The following is a 13606-nucleotide window of genomic DNA, read 5'->3' on the forward strand; positions in this document are numbered from 1 at the left end:
AGATACTGAAAACTTAAACTACGGAAAGACAGTGCATACTGTAGGCATTTCCTCCTTTCAGGTTTGGATTTAAGTTATGAATGCCTTTAATTCTAAAGCACCAGGGAGCTACTATGGCCCTCAATTTCCCCATAGTTGTAGGTACAGTAGGATACTGTATAATTTTATAGGGAAAGAGTACAGAATAAAAGGAAGCAAGCTATATAAAGCATGGACTGAGTTCTGATTACCAGAATTTTACCCAGGTGTTGGCATTCAGTGTCATTCATGCTCAATGCAGCACACATTTATGAAGCACCTTAACTAGGTATCATGACCTGTTCTCCCCAAATATAACCTTTAGTCTCAAGGTTCTCCCCTCAGAGAAATTTTGTTTCTGAAATACACATTGTTATTTCAAAACAAGAGAAAGGAATGAGGAAAATATTTTTTATATTCCTCTTAAAATTTTCTTTAAATGGTGAGGGGAAAATAGAGTAAAATAGTTTATCTGTAAATGGATCAATGATCACTTTTTTAGTTTAAATAGTTCTTAATATTAGTAGCTCAATATGGTCACATGGCTCTTATAAAGTTTGATAATTTCCATAAGAATCTTTAAATTTTTTGTGAAAAGTAGTACCATCAAATATTAATACATCTCAGGCTCTAGCAAAAAAAAAAAAAAACAAAACTGAAGCACTTAAATTTAATAAACACTTTTAAAAATTACTTTTACTTGAAATCCAAATTCTCAGGTATATTAGAATATGAAACCAGTATGAAATTTTCACCCATCTTTTAATTAAGTTCCCATCATAAAACTAGTTTACTGACTGATCAAATCCTATTGTTTTTCTTATACATTATTTTTAAATTTATTTAAGGAATCTTTACACCAACATGGGGCCTGAACCCAGGACCCCAACATCAAGAGCTGCCCGTGCTTCCAACTGAGCCAGCCAGGCGCCCTCCCCTGTACATTTTAAGAAGAGAAAACTTACCTTCTAAGTTTTGCAATAAGAAAATTATATAGATGTAAGACAACACTGATGAAACCATGTCTCTTGAAACAATAAAGCAGTTTATGTATATAACAGGAAAAGCTACTTACCTGCAGGAAGCAAGCGGTTTCATAAAGCTGTTCGACAGTGCTGTCATTTATTGCCAAGTTACCCGTGTATGCATAAGCTATTATTATCTGTAAGGTGGCTGCATCCACATTCCTCAGGTGCACGTGTGTCTGTTTGCTTTCACTGAGTCCACTCATGAACATGGCCCTACCAGAGAGAGAGAAAAAACAAAGCTTATGGGTTTAGTGTAAAACCAACGTAGACCTAAGAAGAAAAACTAGACAACATGGATGTTTATTTAGAGAATTTGCTGAAGAACATGTTATAGGGAAAGCTTTTGAGGGAGACAACAAAAAAGCATAATTCAGTGCCAGAGATATACCAAACTATTCCATTATGCCATTCTGAGTGAAAACATCAAAAATCCATCACTCTTGGGCGCCTGGGTGGCTCAGTTGGTTAGGCGACTGCCTTCGGCTCAGGTCATGATCCTGGAGTCCCGGGATCGAGTCCCGCATCGGGCTCCCTGCTCGGCAGGGAGTCTGTTTCTCCCTCTGACCCTCCCCCCATCTCATGTGCTTTCTCTCTCTTTCATTCTCTCTCTCAAATAAATCAATAAAATCTTTAAAAAAAAAAAAAAATCCATCACTCTTGGGGGGTGTGGTGGTGGTAAGAGAAAGGAACATCTATGTAATACATAGAAACTTCCCAAATAAAATGCCACTGATGTTTGACCAAAAAAAAAAAAAAATCATTACTCTTTATAGTCATACAATACTATTCAGCCATAAAAAGGAACTAAGTATTGATGCGTACTACAGCACAGATGAACCTCCAAAACATGCTCAGTGAAAGAAGCCAGAAACAAAAGACCACATATTATAGGATTCCATCTGTATGAAATGTCCCCCCCAAAAAGCAAATATAGAGACAGAAGAGAGATTAGAAGCTACCCAGGACTGTGGGTAAGAATGGTGTCTGTAAAAGGGCACAAAGGTGAATGAAATGTTTCAAATTAGATAGAGATGGTTATGCATCTCTGTAAATATACTAAAATTCACTTAATTATACATTTAAGATGGGTGGATTTAGTGATATGTAAATTGTAACTCTATAAATGTGTTAAAAATGTCATTCGCTCAAATGATTTCCTAAAACTATACAGGGTAGTTTCCTAAAAGTCTATTACATGCCAAAAAAAGGCAATTGGTGTACAGAATACAAAGTAGAACACCCATATACAGGTGAGAGACGAAAAAACAATGCAAAGAATATTACTGCGTGCATACAAGAGAAAGATCTGTATGTGATCAAAAGTGGGTATCACAACAGCACTAGCTTAGGCCCCTCTAGGACAAGATGAGGAAAACCATCAACAGGGATCAACTAGGGAATCAGGGCAGAACATGACCATTTTTTCCAGGGCATAAGGGCTCATACAGGAGACCGAAAAGATGAGTGGCAGTCAGATCACAGAGGCTTTGAAAGAGACCTAGGAGTCTGAGCTTTTTCTTATGGTGCAGAACACTGAAGGGTTTGTGTATGGATTTATCAGCATGATAAAATGTATTCTAGGATGACTACTCTACTGACAGACCTCAAGGGCCAAAGGCTGGAGATAGGAAAACAGACTATGAGTCTACTGCAATAATCTACAGCAGGAATAGCAACAACCTGCCCCAGGGCGGCAGAAATGGATACAAAAGCTATCACAATGAATCAAGATCTGGTGATTTTCTGAACATAGGAAATGGAAGAGAGTAGAGAGGGAAATAAAGCCACACTGTTTATTCTCAAGTTAAGTGCCTGAAAAAATACTGCTAGTCATTGAGAGAAAGTAAGGTCAAGGAACTGCAAGGTCAAGTTAATCCCGGAAAAAGAGGGAGTTAAATTTTGGATATATTTAAGACAAGAAAATAATAAAGTATTTAATATTACTGAAACTCTAGAGAAGGTCAAGCATTAATACAATAGGCTATGAATTATTTACAAAGTGACATGTTACAGCTGAATAAGTTATCTGAGGGGGACTAAAAAACTCAAAAATGCACCCAGAATCCCAGTGACCAACCTGAGGCAAAGTTCAGTTAGAATAAAAAAAGAAAAAAAGAGTAAGAGAAGGTTGTCCTTATTCCTCATTCTGAGCTACACCAGTGACTACCTAATTGCTACCTAATTGCTTTTGTGGTGTTTGTTACCCTTGATTCCACAGTTTTTGACACCCCACCTCTCTTGTCCTAAGTAGCATGGTACTGGACTGTTGCTTCTTACTTCTCTGATGAATCTTTCTTGATTTTTGCTCAGATCATGATCCTGGGATTGAGCCCCCACATTGGGCTCCGCGCTCAGCAGGGAGTCTGGGAGATTCTCTCTGACCCTCCCTGCCCCCCATGCTCAGGCGCACACGTGTACTCTAATAAATAAAAATCTTTAGAATGGGAGAGCTAGTAAGCCTAGGTATTGACTGAATCTATAACCTCCAATTTCTAATAAATCTGAAAAAGAAACTGACCATCACAATCATTTGGGAAGCTCTTAAACATAAAAATTCTGAAACTCTAACCCAGACCCACTGAATCAGAATTTCTAGGTTTGAAATCCAAGAATCTCTGTGGAAGCACTTGAAGAGTCTGAGGATCAACCAAGTTTTAGAACCACTGTTTGCAAATATGCTAAGCTTTCTAAGAAAATCAATGTCTGAAATTGCATGAAAAATCCACAGCTTAACTTGAAACAATTGCAGGCATAGCAAAGATAATTAGTATGTGGGCCTCAGCTGCTACAATCATCATGAGATGTGTTACATTAAGAAATCCAACATTTCTACAACCTTCATGTATGTTAACCTTAAAAAGTCAACATTAAACCTGTCTATGGTTGGGCGACTGCCTTCGGCTCAGGTCATGATCCTGGAGTCCTGGGATCGAGTCCCACATTGGGCTCCCTGCTCAGCAGGGAGCCTGCTTCTCCCTCTGACCCTCTTCCCTCCCATGCTATCTCATTCTCTCTCTCTCAAATAAATAAAACCTTTAAAAAAAAAAAAAAACCTGTCTATAGTTATCACTAAAGAACAGCAGAAATTAACTTTCACTGCTGATCTCCACTTACAGCCACTAATATCTGTGGTAGGATTATACTGGTCCACATTTAACTCATCTTTATTCACCCCGTCCCTTTCAGATATTAAGTAAAAATTCAACCTAAGGGCAGACCACAAATAAAAGAATTTCTATGCCTTTGCTTCTATTCCTCTTATGAAACGAATAAAGAGAAACCTACCTAAAAAGATTAAAAGTCGCAGATCATAAAAATGTAAAGTTATGCTTTATTTATTTGTTATTACAAATAAGTCAGCTTCTAAATTCTACGGCACAGATAACAATGTTATTAATTACTAAATAATGAAATCTAGCAAGGAGTCTGGTAAGGCTAAAAGGTATCATAAATGATAACAATAACCAAGAATGAGAAAAACATTTTTGCAAAGGAAAAAAAGTCCTTAACATGTCTGAATAGCAATAATGATCCTCTAAAAGTTATTATTGAGCCTAATTCCATCTATCAACAATGACTACTTTCCTAAAAGTAGTATTTTAAAATAAATGGTAAATAAAAATTATTTTCTTTCTCTTTTAATTTTTGCCTCCCCATAATTAAAACTTTACCTGAGTTAATTTCAACAAATTTCTTATATTTAAACCTTTGTAAAAACTTCAACCTGTCCTTTACATGCAAGGAAGTGATTTGGCAAGCACTACGTCACTGGAATAGAAAAGTTAAGCGAAACATTAAGACATCTATTTTTTTTTTTGACCTAAATGTTTAAAAGAATTCCTTTATTAAGACATTAAAATAGGGGCGCCTGGGTGGCTCAGTCATTGGGCGTCTGCCTTCCGCTCAGGTCATGATCCCAGGGTCCTGGGATCGAGCCCCACATCGGGCTCCCTGCTCGGCAGGAAGCCTGCTTCTCCCTCTCCCACTCCCCCTGCTTGTGTTCCCTCTCTCGCTGTGTCTCTCTCTGTCAAATAAATAAATAAAATCCTAAAAAAAAATAAAAAATAAAAAAATAAAATAAGCTAACATTCTGCATTTGAAATTACAAATCAAGCAAGATTAAAGTACTTACCTAAAATAAGAGCTACATGTTGCAAGAACCATCTTATGACAAGGGAATTCAGTGCCCTCAACAATTAACACTATGTCAGTAAACAACTGCTGTTCATAAAACAGTTTTAACTGTTCCAACAAGGACACAGCATATTCAGTATTGATCTGCCTCTCGTCTGGAGTGGACATGACTGTATTCCATTAATATCTCCCGGAACAGATTGGAAAAGTCAGTCTTACTGATGGAAGGTCAAGTGAATGCTTCAGAAATAAAAAAAGGAGAAACTCTGCGCGCTGTTATCTGCAGCATTCAGAATCAAGACTGACACATTCGCTAATGAATAGTATCTTGTTATATGCTTAGAATCACTCCTAGGTCATCCTGTGTTAATTAGGTTCTTCAGTTCTTCAACACGGTGGACAGCCGTCTTGCTCAAATTTGCAATTGTTGTGCAGCTCATGAGTTAAAGAGAGTAACACACGAGGTAGATTTTTTGGTGACATCCTATGTTCTGTGAATCCTCTGGAGTAACTAAAAAAAAAAAAAAAAAGGTCAGAGTATCTAGGCCAGTACATTTTTAGGATACAGTGCTTAAAATGGCAAATTTAAATATAAATTATATTTATTTGAAGTTCAACTACAGACATTACCATAAAAATGAAATATGAGAAAAAGGACATTTTAAAGTCTATTACATTTAAAATAAATAAGATTGAAGAAAATTAACATTTAACAAATTAACTTTTTGCCTTCTCTTCAAAATATAAACATTCTAGAAAATAAGGAGCACATCACCATAAGCATCTATTTTTAGTTATTCAGAAATAAGGAATTTAAATTACCAGCAAAGCCAAATCTAGTTGTTTGTTTAGTGGCAATACAGGACCATAATTTAAGAGGGGAAAAAAAAAAAACCAAAAAACCCCTTTCTCTTGCATAGAGAAACTCATTTTGGGGATATATTCTAAATGTACTTACAAAGGTTTTATATTTAATTTAAATTACTTAAACCATATGGTAAATAGGTTCCATTAGTTTATTTCCAAAGTATACACTATGTTTTTCATGTGTAATTCAGTCCAGTAAGGGAAGTATATGCAATATATCTTTGTACAGTGGTTCCTCCCTAGAAATCATTTTGAGTATACAATTTTACTGGAAAAAGGAAAAACATTTTTAAACTAAACAGGATAAAGACATGTGTTCCTATATGGAAGATTCCATATTATACAAATATGAATGCTCTCCAAAATGTGTAAATTTAATACCAATCCAATCTAAACCCTATTTGCAGAAGATTCATCTAGAAGAATGCACAGAAGTTGCCAGGATATTTGAGGGGAAGGGAGGGCAAGTTTTTCCTCATGACTCTTATCAAATATTAAAATGTATTACAAATCTACCATAAGCCCAAGTAAATATAAGAAATTAGATATGATAAACACTGGCAATTTAAAATGGAAGGTTGGCTTATTTCAACAAATAATGTTGGAACAACTCGCTAACCACTTGAGAGAGAAAAAAACCCCTAGGTTTTAGCTATATTGCATACCATTAAAAGAAATTCCAGAGACTTAAAATTTAAATTTTATTTGGAAATCAGTAATTACAACATAAGGCAAGAGTTACAAATCAGGAAAAGAGGTAAAACCCATACAGAATTACTAAACAGCTAAAAACTATCACTTCTTTTCTAATTAGATGACTCTTAGTTCCCATAATCAGAAAATCAAGTACTACTCACATGAAACCTATAAATAATACCATGATTGGAACCATTAACACTTCTCACAAAGTATCTCCCATATGTCAAGGAGAAGATCACATTGTACTTCCTGCCAAACTATACTATTACACAAACTGCTAACTTGATATACACTGTCAAATTTCCAGCCAACTTAACTCTGAATGTAACTAAAACAGGTGCAAAGGCAGAGTGAGACTTTGGGTCATTTAAGGTAATGACTTTGCTCTTCCAGATCTCAAAGTTACACTATAAATCTAATCTACTACAACCTCTAAGGCTAGTAATACCTAAAATCACCGGCTATTTTCACTTATCAATGATGCAATATCCAGTGTTAATAAGGGTATGGGAAAATGAATTTTCTTACACAGGAGTAAGCCAATTCATACCTATATAAGCCCTTACTCAAAACCCTTAGAGCTAGATATGTTCTGGAATTTAGAGATTTTCAGGTTTTATAGAGGTAATGTGGTATATATATCATGTACTACAGGACTCTCTCAAGAAGTCAGGAGCAGCACTCCATAATTGAACATATTACTATCTTTGCTGTGGGAAATATGAACAGTGTGAAAATAATACTGGAAATAGCCTCATGTTACTTCAGGTTGAGTTTTGTTAGTTTTTCTTAAAACCTGATTTTAAGAGCTTTCTGAATTTCAGAATTGCAAATGAACTACTACAGAAAGCATAGTATCTGGCACTGTAAATACTGAATATCTCAATCTATCAATTCTACCTCTAGAAATTTATCTTACAGAAATGCATACATTGATAAACTCAAAGTCCTAACCCTAGCTGCAAGACCCAAAATTGTCCTCATCCATATTTAAACCAGGTGACAGGAACTGGCAGCTAGAGCCAGCATTGATTTGGATCACACTGCTAGACTCCAGAATTCCTTGCAGACTAGCTGTACAGGCTCCCTCTGGTCATTTAACTTCATACTATGACTTGATTTTTTTGTAGTGACTTGACTTTTTGCTGTGACTTTTTAAGGCCCCATTTAATTTATGTCAGGGTTTTGCTAGATTTGATTTTTTTTTTAAATCATACTCATAAAACCATACTAAAACAAGTGAAGTCTGCTTTTACAAAATTACACGGTGAGCCAACTTTATGTAATACTCATTATGACTGTTTTATGCACCATTTCCCACTCCTTACTTTGTAATCTAGGGTTCATCCTCATCCTGGTAAGGTAATTTTTACTTATGATATCTTAATACTAAAACAGGCATAAAAGTCATTCATTTAGATACCAAGTAACTCAGCTTAATAAACAGATCTGTATCTAGTACAATTCAAAATAAAGCTGTCACTTCTGAGAGTATAGACTTCAAAATATATTAACTAATAAAAACGTAAAAAGGTGCAAAGTTTAAAATGATCAACAACTTTCGGGCGCCTGGGTGGCTCAGTCGTTAAGCGTCTGCCTTCAGCTCAGGTCATGATCCCAGGGTCCTGGGATCGAGCCCCACATCGGGCTCCCTGCTCCGTGGAAAGCCTGCTTCTCCCTCTCCCACTCCCCCTGCTTGTGTTCCTGCTCTCGCTGTCTCTCTCTGTCAAATAAATAAATAAAATCTTTAAAAAAAAAGTAAAATAAAATAAAATGATCAACAACTTTCAAAATGCCCATAACATGAATATTTACTACAACAAGATTCCTTCTCTCAATAACAAAACTTGAAATATCCTAAAAATATTTCAAAGTCTGTACCGTATTACTTAATTACCAGTGATCTGACATACTTTATGAATTTTCTTTTTAATAAACATATTAATCACATACCATTCTATGTCATACCTAAAATTAGCTTCAAAATAAGTCACACATCCTGTTATCTGCAGAAGTTAGCACCTACAGACTAATTCCCAGGTATCAAGGAATTATTTAATTTTCTATCACAAATTAATGGCTACTTAAATTTAACTCAACAAATGTTTACTGAGTATTCATTAAATGCTGGTCATTGTACTGTAAGTACTCAGACTGAGAGCTGCCAACCACTAGAGCTCCAAAACACCATATGCATTTATTACTATAGACTACAGCCCAAATCATGATTATCATTTAAAAAGTTTTAAAAACCAGTTATTCTAGACAAAAGCTAAAAAGGCGGCAGCAAATAGGTGAAATAATTTGGGTAGAAGAAATGTTTTTCTTGGGGCGCCTGGGTGGCTTAGTTAGTTAAGCGACTGCCTTCGGCTCAGGTCATGATCCTGGAGTCCCGGGATCGAGTCCCGCATCAGGCTCCCTGCTCAGCGAGGAACCTGCTTCTCCCTCTGGCCCTCCCCCCTCTCATGTGCTCTCTCTCTCTCATTCTCACTCTCTCAAAATAAATAAATAAATCTTTAAAAAAAAGAAATGTTTTTCTTAAAATCTAGCTGTCTTGGGACTCCTGGGTGGCTCAGTCGGTTGAGCACCTGCCTTCGGCTCAGGTCGTGATCCCAAGGTCCTGAAATCGAATCCTGCAACGGGCCCCTTGCTCAGCGGGAAGCCTGCTTCTCCCTCTGCCTCTGCAGCTGCCCCCCTGCTTGTGCGCTGACAAATAAATAAAATCTGAAAAAAGAAAAACCAAACAAACCTAGCTGTCTTGGTCGTTCATTTCCAAACTTCTGATAACATAAGAACAAGAAATTTTATTCCTTATCATAAGAAAAACTGTGATACAAGTAAAATGAGCAAAGGATGTAGCTGGCACTTAGCTCCACTCCAAACACCGGTTCACGCTGCAGAAAGAGGAAAAACTTACTGAAGACCTTTTTAAGCCTTCTGAATTTTATTAACATATGCAATGATTATCTAATTTAAAAAAATAAACTTTTAAAGGGTATACTACTTTCTTTTATCACAAAGACAAAATATTCTAGAGGCGGGGCACCTGGGTGGCTCAGTCGTTAAGTGTCTGCCTTTGGCTCAGGTCATGATCCCAGATCCTGGGATCAAGCCCTGCATTGGGCTCCCTGCTCAGTGGGGAGTCTGCTTCTCCCTCTCCCACTCCCCCTGCTTGTGTTCCCTCTCTGTCTCTCTGTCAAATAAATAAATAAAATCTTTTAAAAATATATATATTCTAGAGGCTTTGCAAGCTATAAAGTCTCTTCCCAAATGCTTAACTCTATTGTAGTCTCAGAGCAACAAGACAGTATGTAAACAAATGGACATACTGTGTTTCAGTAAAACTTATTTCCAAAAACAGGCTGCAGGCCACATGCACCAATCTCTGCTTCAGACTGCTTCTTGATCAAATATTAAAAGTCTGTGATTAAAATGCATAACTCAAGATGTTTTTCCTAGAAGAGTATTTTCCCTTTAGATCACAAAAACAGGAAAAGCATAAGCCTTAAATGCTTAAAAGTTGATCTTAATCTAACCTGTATATATTCCACTTTTCTTTTCAACTAAAATATTTTAACAACTGCTAGCTAATCACACAACTAAATGCTTTCCCCACCGACTGCAGGTTCAGTGGATTTCTGAAACACTTTCTCTTTTATGTAGTGTGAGTACCCTTTATTAAGGTTAAAAACACAAAGGACATTCCTCTATAAGATAATCTGTTGAAAAAAATGAGAAAAAACTATTATAGAATCAAAAACACAGGGGCACCTGGGTGGCTCCGTCGTTAAGCATCTGCCTTCGGCTCAGGTCATGATCCCAGAATCCTGGGATAGAGCCCCAAGTCAGGCTCTCTGCTCAGCAGGGAGCCTGCTTCTCCCTCTCCCTCTGACTGCTGCTCCCCCTGCTTGTGCTCTCTCTCTCTCCCTGTCAAATAAATAAATAAAATATTTAAGAGAAAAAAAGAATCAAAAACACAACCTATTGGGGCACCTGGGTGGCTCAGTTGGTTAAGCGGCTGCCTTTGGCTCAGGTCATGATCTCAGGGTCCTGGGATCGAGCCCCGCATTCAGCTCCCTGCTCAGCGGGGAGCCTGCTTCTCCCTCTCGCTCTGCCTGCACGCGCGCTCTCTCTCTCGTTCTGTCAAATAAAAAATCTTAAAAAAACACAAAAACAAAACACAACCTATTTTCTATTTTATCAACTACAACAATAACTACATACACTTGAAAAACACAACATGTATAAAAGACAATTTTTGTGTAAAGAGATAGGCTTTAAAATTCTGTATTTTAAAGCTGGTCATTAAAATATTAGAACATATTCCACAATGAAAAATGCCAACTAGAGTAATAATTAAATGGGAGTTGTACAAACACGATATAATGAAATTCAGAATCTAATAAAATGCAATGTACTTTGATATAAAAACTATGGGTTTCTAACTTCTTTTTCTAAGTTATGGGCTCAAGTCAATGTTTTCCACAGATCTGCTTGATGGCAGAGAATAACAGCATTGACAAGGTTAGAATGTCATATACAGGATGAGATCCTTTCTTCTATACTCTACCCACTTTCTGTAAAATGTTAGGGGACAATGTCCAACTTCTTTTTAAATCTAAGGGCTACCTGTGTTGAAAGTAGGAAATGTATAAATTATGATTGAAAGAAAAAAAAGCAAAAATTTTGGTTTTAATACATTTTTTTCTCTATTGAGTTCCACCACACAAAATAGTTTCAAAACAAACAATGCTACTGAGTGATCAGGATTAAATCAGTCAGCAATCCAGATTAATATATACAATTCTATTTAAAAATCTGAAACAGGGTGCCTGGTGGTTCCGTTGGTTGGGTGACTGCCTTCGGCTCCGGTCATGATCCTGGAGTCCTGGGATCGAGTCCCACGCAGGGCTCCCTACTCAGCGGGGAGTCTGCTTCTCTCTCTGACCCTCCCCCCTCTCATGCTCTCTCTCTGTCTCTCTCAAATGAATAAATAAAAACCTTTAAAAAAATAAAAATAGTGACATCATGATGGAAAAAAAGAAAAGAAAAATATATATTAAAAATCTGAAACACCTCTTATGGGAACTTACTCCAACTGGTTTTCCTCAAATAATCAATAGCAATACTACAAAAAAGGTGCTTAAGTCCCCAGGCTTCGCAAGCCAAAATATGACCAAAACTGTGTCTACAAACTACATAAAGTAAATACTGTTAATAGACACAATTAAAGATTAGTAACAGTAAATTGTATATTTATTTTATAGATTCTGAACATTGATATTAAAGAGAAACCAAGATTAACTGGAGAAAGGCATGAAAGGTTGAAATTTTAGGGGCGCCTAGGCGGGTGGCTCAGTGGTTAAGCGTCTGCCTTCGGCTCATGTCAGGATCCCAGGGTCCTGGAATCAAGCCCCGCCTCGGGCTCCCTGCTCGGCGGGAAGCCTGCTTCTCCCTCTCCCACTCCCCCTGCTTGTGTTCCCTCTCTCGCTGTGTCTCTCTGTGTCAAATAAACAAATAAAATCTTAAAAAAAAAAAAAAAGTTGAAATTTTAAAAAATAATTCCAAACACTCTTAAAGATTTCAGAGATCGATGGCAGCGGATTTTACTGGGGGGAGAGGTGTCCAATTTCACTTTGAAACCTGGTTTTTAATCCCACAGGTGTGTCATTTGTAGTACCCTTCCACTGAGTAGCTACAGAAACACAAATAGAAGCAAAGCAAGCTTTTCCAATGTTAACCAGGCAAAACCTAGAAGATCAAGGAAAGAATAAAGTATTAAATGACCACTGAATGTAAAAATGAGATTGATTAGCAATTAACTGAGCTGTGTATGTTAAATGAAATAAAAAGATGGGAAGGAGGTTGCCAACAAGGACTGCACAGAAATTATATAAAGGATGAAGTAATGATAGGAAGGGCAGCGGACTGTAGGTCGTCACCTGCACAAAGCACTTCCCAGTTGCATATTATTAACTTAGTGCTGCATCTTTTATTATGTTTTGTTAATCACCATACATTACACCATTAGTTTTTGATACAGTGCTGCATCTTTCAATGCCACAAACGCCAATACAGAAGCTAGAAAACTTTTCTTGGAAAGGATCCAAGGCATTCAGAATGTCAAGTTATTGCCAAAAAATTAAGCGCATGAACTGTGGAGCTGTGAAAGCCCAATTCTTCAACTTACTAAATGCGTGACCTTTTGTAAGTTATTTACTTTCTGTGCCACAGTATGCTAATCTGTAAAATGGAAGATAAAAATAGAACTCTTCTCAATGAGTTGATTAAATGAATTTCATAAAGATCTTAGGACCAGTGCCTGACACATCACACTACTAAATAAACATCTGCAGTTGTATTTATTAATGCACTCACTGGCCAGGCTTTTTGTGGCACTTTCCCAACTCCTGAATCTCCACACCTGTACCAGGTCCAGGCGTCCCAATTACAAGGTCTCAGCACTCACAGTTCTTTTTACCCTGGGTGAAAGGGATCTTAGACATTCATTCAAAGATTTAGGGAGTATTTTGATGGTACAAATCAATGAAACAAATCGGCTCAAAGACTAATCTTGAAAGGGCTGATGCCAATGCAAAAAAAAAACTAAAGGAGAACCAGGAAGCACCCGTGACAAAACAAAACATTGTTCCTTTCAATGAAGTGATAGGTTTCTCCGTAGGGACAAAATATTGGTACCAGCGAGTTTGCTTTCAAGTTATCAAAACCATCCTGACAGTTGAGAATGTCTGGAAAACTACGGTCTTTAGACTGACTGCCAACCACTACACAAACAGAATTTTTTGTTGTGACAAACATCAATTAAAAAACAAACACCTTGCCTTTTGAAGAATTTATCA

General features: G+C 36.9%; 1 protein-coding gene across 4 annotated transcripts in view; it reads right to left on the minus strand.

Annotated features, from left to right (window-relative positions):
* The window catches only part of KBTBD2 (kelch repeat and BTB domain containing 2), a 49723-nt gene that overhangs the window by 4309 nt on the left and 31808 nt on the right, over window positions 1-13606 (minus strand). For all 4 annotated transcript variants that reach the window (XM_035723173.1, XM_035723175.1, XM_035723174.1 and 1 more), the window contains 2 exons: window positions 5179-5691; window positions 1094-1259 (listed from right to left, as the gene is read on the minus strand). In XM_035723173.1, coding sequence (XP_035579066.1) covers window positions 1094-1259; window positions 5179-5348 — 336 coding nt within the window. In that variant the 5' untranslated portion in view covers window positions 5349-5691. The remainder of the gene's footprint in view (window positions 1-1093; window positions 1260-5178; window positions 5692-13606) is intronic.

This window comes from Zalophus californianus, chromosome 12 (genome assembly GCF_009762305.2).
Source record: "Zalophus californianus isolate mZalCal1 chromosome 12, mZalCal1.pri.v2, whole genome shotgun sequence".
Taxonomy (NCBI): Eukaryota; Metazoa; Chordata; class Mammalia; order Carnivora; family Otariidae; genus Zalophus; species Zalophus californianus.